We start from the raw sequence: 8,256 nt of genomic DNA, 5'->3' as shown, positions 1-8,256 counted from the left end.
AGACTGTTCATTAGTAATATGTCAGTTTTTGAAATTTTTAAATAGAAAATAATTTTATATAATTAAACACGGTGTTGTTTGTTTTTTCATCTTCTTTAAACTATGATATGAAAACTTAATCTTTACCGCAATGGACCCATTTGCAATGCTCACAGAATTCTACCAGTCTGCAAACTACAAGTGGAGAACCAAGGTTTTACAATAAATCAAATATAATCTAAAGGAAACTGAAATTAAATGGTTGCTTCTGCAAAATATTACTTTGTTTCAATTAAATGTTTTTATGTGTGCACTGTAATAATAGATATGTCAAATATAGAAACAGCCTCTGATCCATGACTTACACACTTTTATTAAGTTGAAACACTGAATAGTAATAAGTAAAAAATCCTCCATTTTATTTTAATTCACATAAACAACTTATTGCATTAAAAATATACAAATTTATACTACAGTTCACTTTTTCACATATCACATCAGTTTTATCCAAATTTGCCTTCCAGTTTCAGAGAAACATTTGTTCTGTATCCTTTTTTCTTGTTTTACTTGTCTAACCAGTTTATTTTTAATACTAGTATTTGAACATGTGTAATTACACACATGTATATCTGTATTTTTATGTTCTCCAGGTTGATTATCAATCATTACATATTAAACTACATGAATTATCTCAAAACGTTTTATCCATAAAAGCATTCTTTTTTTTTTCTTCTATACAGTATAACTGATGTAATGAAACATTTTTGCTCCTGTTTTCAGCTAATACAATGAAAACTTATTAATTAGAACAATCAGGTACTTTTCAAGCAGACTCCTCTAATCTGAGATACTCAAGACAGTCATAAAACTTAGGAAGCACCTCTAGCATTATAACCTGAATAACAGAGGACTGATTAATAATATCAATACCAGTGCTGCCAATTAAGACTGAGCCAAGGCTTCATACATTAGAATTCAAATGTTCAGGCCTATTATCTTTGTGTAAATCCTTTAATGCTGGAGTCAACTCTGAAGTATTACTGGAACATTCTTCAACTACACATTTTTTGTCTACAACCTCTGTAATCTGGAAAAAATAAAACTTCATATACAAGTTGGATTTTTATTTGATGTACATAATTTACTGTATGGTAAATCCATTGATCAAAACTATACAATCATTCATTCAACCAATAAAAAAAAGTAAATAGTTTAAAACATGGTTACACATTATAAACAAAGATGGAAAGGAAAACCTGAAAGACAATGAACACATTTTTTAACAGCATTAACATTTCTCATACAACTTTTTAAAAATTTAAACATGACAAAACTAAATGTATAAAAATTGTCAAATACAGAATACAACTTCTTTAGACTCAACACATTACTACATACATTTCTGTTCTATGATTTATATACTTTTTTATTTACTCAAGTATTTAACATGTTTCCTACAGACAGTCAATAATCCTTAATGTTTGGAAACTCTACCGACTAACTGCATCAATGCCTTCATCTTTCAACTGAAACAAGAATTATCATCATTAAGACACTGAATTTTAAAGCTTTATTTTTTCAATTACTCCTTCAATACAGAGCACGCTGAGAGATCAGAGGTCTCTCATTTACCATAAAATATACATCAGCATGATACACAATGTTACAGGCATTTAGTTGTCTTTATGTATAACTGTAATAACAAAGAATAGACTGAAACATTATAGTTGCACACAGAACCCACATTACAGTGAGCTACTACAAACTTTTCTTAAAAAATGCATGCACATATCTACCCCTTATGTCTAAATATAATGCCAATAAGTGTAATGGAAACTCACTCTAGATTAATTAGTACAAACCAACTAGAAACCCAGTAATCTTACATAAAAATTTATGATTCAACAAGAAAAACAAAATAGTTATTGAGATTTTGTATTTCATTTGGTAACCCATTATAACAAATACAAGTAAAATAAGATGTATAGCTATATAGGCAAGAAATTATATCCTGTAAACACTTTAAAATATTTCTCACCTGCTGAGCAGTACTAACTCCAGCAAACAATGTTTGTTTGAGTGTTTCTCTTTCAAGATCTTCTTCCAACTTCATATTCACACGTATACAACAAAAAATATGAACTTTATAAATATATATCATAGCTTAGATATATATTCTTTCAACACTGGTTTTAATGCGGTTATTTTTTTATAAATTAAACATTAATATTCCTTAACTGTGATAGACTGGGGCTTTTTAGTAGGTATGTCATGATCTGAAAATTTTCTCTTCATGCTTGAATAGATCCATAACAAATTAAGTGGTTTGACTTACAATCTATAAAGTTTATGGACTGTAAGTGCCCATAGAGAAAATATGGTTCTACAACATTTGAATTCTGATCATTCACTCTTGTATTAGAAGTCAAATAAATTATTAAATCATTTATTTTAGAACAAAATTTATGTAATAATTCAGATGATCTGACATACTAAGATTACTGCCTTATCTTACATGTTTAAAATCAGATACAAAGCAAATCCTCGTGCATGTTCTGTTTATGTATTTCCTTATGTACTGTCAAGTTTCTAAAGTTCTAAACTTTCATACCTACTATTTGTCCCACAAAGTACTGCCAAGCAAGTGAACTTCAACTACTATGAAATTTTGGTGCATCATACATATAGCTATATATTTAAAACTAAAAGCAATGGCTTCGAGTAATAGAAATTTTCAACCAGATAGGGTCTTAAATTAAACTGTAATACCTTATCCAAGTAATCATGATGCCTCTATTTTTTTGAATTATGTATAGATATGGGATTCATGATATGTTCACCTAACAGCATATATATAAAACAAATTGGTTTTAATGTAGGTTTGTGAAATCCAAAAGGGAAGTTCAACCAGATTATGAGTGTAGTCTCCCTATGCAAAAACAGCAATTTTTTTTCTTTTAGTTGTGTTTTTTACAATTTTTCTAAATACAGAAATATGCATAACTTTTTCACTGAACTTAGTAAGTTGTTGTTTAGCTTAAAAAACTTATTCTCATCATTAATAATTATTTTTTAGTGTTTTACAAAGAATGCCTCTTTAATTATAAATGCAGCTATTAATCTGACAGATGTTAATTAGCATGTAACACTACCAGAATCTTCTAAGAAATACTTAAAATAGTTTTTAAAAATTATAAAAACTGAAATTAGTCTTAGCTGTTTGTACAGAAATGTTAAGTACATATCCTGTATACAAAAGTAAAACTGTTGCAGAACTTTTACATTTAATTATTTCTGTGCTTTTCTTATCATCAAAGCTTCTATCTTTTGCAGACGTTTGCTTCAAATATATGAACAAAAGATTAATAATAATCTGATATAAGATTTATATCCTTAATATATACCAACTGAAGTATAAAAAAATCCACTCTAGAATTTATTATTTAGCAAGTCTGCTGAGCCTTGGTATTGGGCAAAAGGCCTCATCAAAACATGGTATGACAGATATAGTGTGTTTGACATATTATTACATATTCATCTTTGCTTTCACTCATCAGTTCTTAGGATTTATTAATATTTTCTCTGTTATATAATAAGTAACAAAGTTTATGTTAACAATATTTCCAATGTTCTTACAATAGGTATACATAAAATCATGGGCACCCACAGGAATGGGCAGGAGGGGGCACTTTAAATTTCAAAAAGAAAAGAAAATACTAGATATGTAAAATTACTCTCCTATATTACTGGAAAATCATAAGGTATTTGTATCTAAATTCTTTTTATTTCTCGTTAATACAGTAATTTAGAAGATATTTTACTCGAATCATAGTTTTATATTTATTCAGCCCGTGCCAGAATATAAGCCAAAAAAATTAACTTATTTAAAGAAAATAATCTTCTGAACTTAGAGAATCAAAATATATCACCTGAGGTATAATTCTAGCTTTTTTAAACAAGCATCAAGTGTTATTGTGAAACAAAGGATTTCATACATAACATTTAAAACACCTATAACAGTTATTGCTGGAGTTTTCTCAAACAATCATTCAACAATTTTGCTCACAATTTTCAAGATTCCAACCACACCTTTAGTTTTAGATTGATAATATTCTTCTTAAGTTGTACACATTTGGAAATATTTGAATCATTAAATTTATATTTACATGCTAACAATATTTTCAAATATTCACCCAGTCCACTGCATACCTTTGATGATGATGAAATTAGCAGTGCATCAGAATGAAGATTTTCAGCAGGTAATTCTTCAACTGGAAAACTTTCTTGAGAGCTGGAAGATGGCAGTTTTTTCGAATTTTCTTTTTTTCTTCCTTCAAGTGTCCAAACTTTCTTTGTTTTTGTGCTAGTTTTGTGTTTATAGCTAATATAAAAAAGGAGCTTATTCTTAAAAAAAACCAGCTTTATTAAAATTAACCAGATTCTACTGAATATTTATTGAAGCAAATGTCAAAAGACCCGAGTAGTATAGTAAGATTTGATAAAAGGGAAAAGAACAATATTAGCAACACTTTAGAAACTTTTACAAAAAAGTTGTATGCTTATTTCATATATTAATGTAAAGCTAGCTGCATAGCCTTTTCTAATTTTGAACAAAGACTAGAGACAAGACAGATAGTCAACAGAATCAAACTCCTACCCTTGTGTGAGTATATCTAAAAAAGGGATTTTACTGTCACTCTTATACTGTACCCATGATACAAGTGCATGGTTTTTTGAGACAATGCGAGGTGAACAATAGACCCTTGGTTTAACAGTCAGCACATTAAAAAAAAGGCTACTCCTGATCTCGACTTGGGTAAATGACCTTTAAAAATTCTAATAAAAAAAAATCTCTATTGTATCAGAAATTTATTGAAAAAAAAAGCGATATTAAGTACATTATTTAAAAACAAACACTACTACCATAGAAAACAAAATGTTAGGCTATTAGCATAGCTTAACAACAGCAGTCAGCAACTTCTTACATAATACTTATGGTGTGTAGAGAAATTTATGGTTAAAATGTGGTAAAAAATTGGATTTCATAACTTTTTTTTAAAAATGTGCAATATACTTAATGTAACAGACATGGGTTGTGTCATTGGTATAGTTCTAGATATCTGAGCTGATGAACAGGTTTGAACGCGTACAATACCACAAGTTATTCCCTGCACTTTAAATTGTATGTGCATTATAAAAGTGACAGTAAATCCCTGGCTTTCTTCCCTCCAGCATCATGGACAGTAGCAGAAAGCCTTATCAGCTTTTGCTATAAACATAAAATTCAAATACTTAAGTTCAAGTAGTTAAAGTATCATTATTAAGAAATTTTACTATAATTTAATGTAGTATTTGAACAAGAAAAATAAATATTAACATACCAAGACTAAAACATTTAAAACTCTTGATTCAAAAATTCTGAGCATAAGAGGATAGCCCCATTGTAATAAAAGTTTTATATCATCAGTTTATAAAATTTTATATTCTATTTTATTACAAATCATGTGCTGTCACCTATCACTGAATATAATAAATATAGATTTTATTATGAATATTTCATGGCTGAAAGAACTCTAAAGAGGACATATTTCCAGATGGAGGAGTATTCTTTACACATGAAAAGGTGTAATTTATGTATATGAATACCTAAAAAAAACTTTACTTAAGAAAAAAACACACAACATGTACTATAAAAACTTGCATTGTATACTTTCTAATTAATTTAAATAAATCAATATCACTTAATATTATACATGTATCTGCAAAATTGTAATTATCTCTCTCCACCAGGGTGTATTAACATATAAAATTTATTATAAAATGTCTGCTTCTCACAATATCTTTAAATTTCTCAATCACGCTTTGTTTGTTTGTAGTAAATCACAAAGCTGCACAACAGGCAATCTGTGCTGGGCCCACCACGAGTATCCAAACCTGGATTCTAGCATTGTAAGTCCACGGACATACTGCTGTGCCACTGGGGGGCACAACCACATTTAGATAATTAATAACTAGAAATAAATGACCTTATACACCAAATTGTTGTTTTTATTTAATTAGATACTCAACGTTTCACTTTACAGCTTCTTCAGGAGCATTTACTAAAACACAAACTGAAAATAGAAAGCTCCAACATTTTTTGGCACCATTTTAAATAGATAGTGGTAAGAGAGCAGAAGTAATTGGTTGTGTAAAGAAAAAGTAAGTAAAAATATGAAATTATAGGATAAATAAATTGCATTTCTATTATAATAATAAAAAGAAGAAGAAATATAATTAGAATAAGTTTTTCATCAGTGTTTGGATTTTGCCTGATAGATGGGATAGATATCCCCAAATTTTATGTTTAATGGCTAGTTTTCTCCAAGTATGAATTATTTTTGAAATGATTTCAGGGATAAATGGTAAACTGCAGTGTAATGTTGTTGTTGTTGTTTGGTGTGTTAGTGTCAATTTTGTTTGTGAATTGAATTTGAGGTTTTTGTGATATGAACATTTGTTGGTATGAATGAAGAATTGCTTTATAAAGTTGATTTCTTCATCTATGTAGTCAGTTAGCAAAGTCTTGAAACTGGGTTTGTAAGTATTTTTAGTATACGGATTTTTGTTGTACATTTGTAGTAAAGTTTCTTTCACTACCCATTCAAGCCATCTCCAAACTTCACACATTCATGAACTTGACTTACTTAACATTACTATTTTGTATAACAGTACATTAATATGTACTTCACAAGGACTTACATAATAAAGCAATTTTGTTATACGAGTTCGTTTTTCATAAATTTTCTGTTTACAGCAAGTATGACAAGTGAAAAGTACAAGGTCTCTCTCAAAGCTAAGACAAACAAAACTGAAAAAAGACTAGGTTTTTCTCTTTCTCTTTTTGGTTTAATTTTCTTTAGTTCTTACATATTTCAGAATCATTTAATGAATGTGATTTGGTTAATATCACTAGAATATGAAGTTAACTTTTGGTGTTGCTGCTTTTTTAATTTCTTAGTATTTACTAATTTACATATATGTATCACAATGATTTTAAAGCAATATACATATTTATTTGTGCAATTCCAAGTCACAATCTATTTTAAAAAATTAACATCTCCCACCTGTCTTGAGATGATTGAAAGGAATGGAAGGAAGGATCTGACTGGACAGAATAAGATCCACAATAAGAATCTACTGGTGAAGAACTGGAACTCTGATTACATTCAAACTTGAAAACTGAATAAACATTCCTATTGACTCCATCTAAAATATTGAAAATGAAAAGAAAATAGGCTCTTTATAGTAATATTCCAGGTATAATTTACAGGGTGTCCCAAAATTATTAGAACTCTAAAACATGTTAAAAGAAAAACTTCCTGATAGCAATCTCTAATAAAATGAAAACACTAGCATAAATAATAATGCATAAGATCAGTTTAAGATTTAGTTCAGTGTGGGAGATGCTGTTGTCATGACTCCTGTACTGATTAAAAAACACTTATAATGCATTTACAATGCATTAGTCTTACTATTTTTGGCCCAACCTATGTAATAAGTAAAATATGTGTACAATTAACGAGACACTTCATGTACAATTCATCACTATAATAAGTGCTTTTTTAATCAAGGATAGTGCTATTTTCAAACTACTCAATTCAAATAAGCCACATAAATTCATATTGATACATGAAATTACTAAAGAAGTCAAAGGACAAGCACTGAGGACTTTTAGATGAAAGATGTAAAGAAACACTTAATATTTTATGACTGCTTCACATAAAATTCCAGCTAAGCTTTAAGATACTGTAATTTAGTCAGCATGATGATTTCTAGTATTGAATAAAAGGCACTACTTACAGATACCTACAAAGTAATAAGAACAAGGCACTTATTATACTCTTCTTGGTTGAAAACTGTATCAGAACAGCTAAAAATTTTGTATTAAATCAACAGAACTTAAATCCACTTCACTATGGCAAAATCAAACCCCTTAAACATTGTTATCTCTGATAATTAAAGTAAATTATCAAAATGGTACATTTATTCTCTCTATATATAGTACTTTATTCTCTCTATATATAGTACTTTATTCTCCATATATATAGTACTTTATTCTCCATATATATAGTACTTTATTCTCCATATATATAGTACTTTATTCTCCATATATATAGTACTTTATTCTCTCTATATATAGTACTTTATTCTCTCTCTATATATATAGTACTTTATTCTCCATATATATAGTACTTTATTCTCCATATATATAGTACTTTATTCTCCATATATAGT

General features: G+C 28.6%; 1 protein-coding gene across 2 annotated transcripts in view; it reads right to left on the bottom strand.

Moving 5' to 3' along the window:
* Window positions 1–332: 332 nt before the first annotated feature.
* Window positions 333–8,256, bottom strand: part of LOC106458750 (AP-4 complex subunit epsilon-1-like) — a 92,916-nt gene continuing 84,992 nt past the window's right edge. Inside the window, exons 18-21 of one of the 2 annotated variants that reach the window (XM_022385062.1) lie at window positions 7,086–7,227; window positions 4,189–4,360; window positions 2,018–2,086; window positions 333–1,066 (exon numbers count right to left, since the gene is read on the bottom strand). In XM_022385062.1, coding sequence (XP_022240770.1) covers window positions 941–1,066; window positions 2,018–2,086; window positions 4,189–4,360; window positions 7,086–7,227 — 509 coding nt within the window. In that variant the 3' untranslated portion in view covers window positions 333–940. The remainder of the gene's footprint in view (window positions 1,067–2,017; window positions 2,087–4,188; window positions 4,361–7,085; window positions 7,228–8,256) is intronic. The other variant, XM_022385063.1, reaches the window with a different exon arrangement.

Source organism: Limulus polyphemus, unplaced genomic scaffold (genome assembly GCF_000517525.1).
Source record: "Limulus polyphemus unplaced genomic scaffold, Limulus_polyphemus-2.1.2 Scaffold509, whole genome shotgun sequence".
NCBI lineage: Eukaryota > Metazoa > Arthropoda > Merostomata > Xiphosura > Limulidae > Limulus > Limulus polyphemus.
The sequence above is the reverse complement of the archived record's forward strand: the minus strand, read 5'-3'. Positions and strand labels throughout refer to the sequence as shown.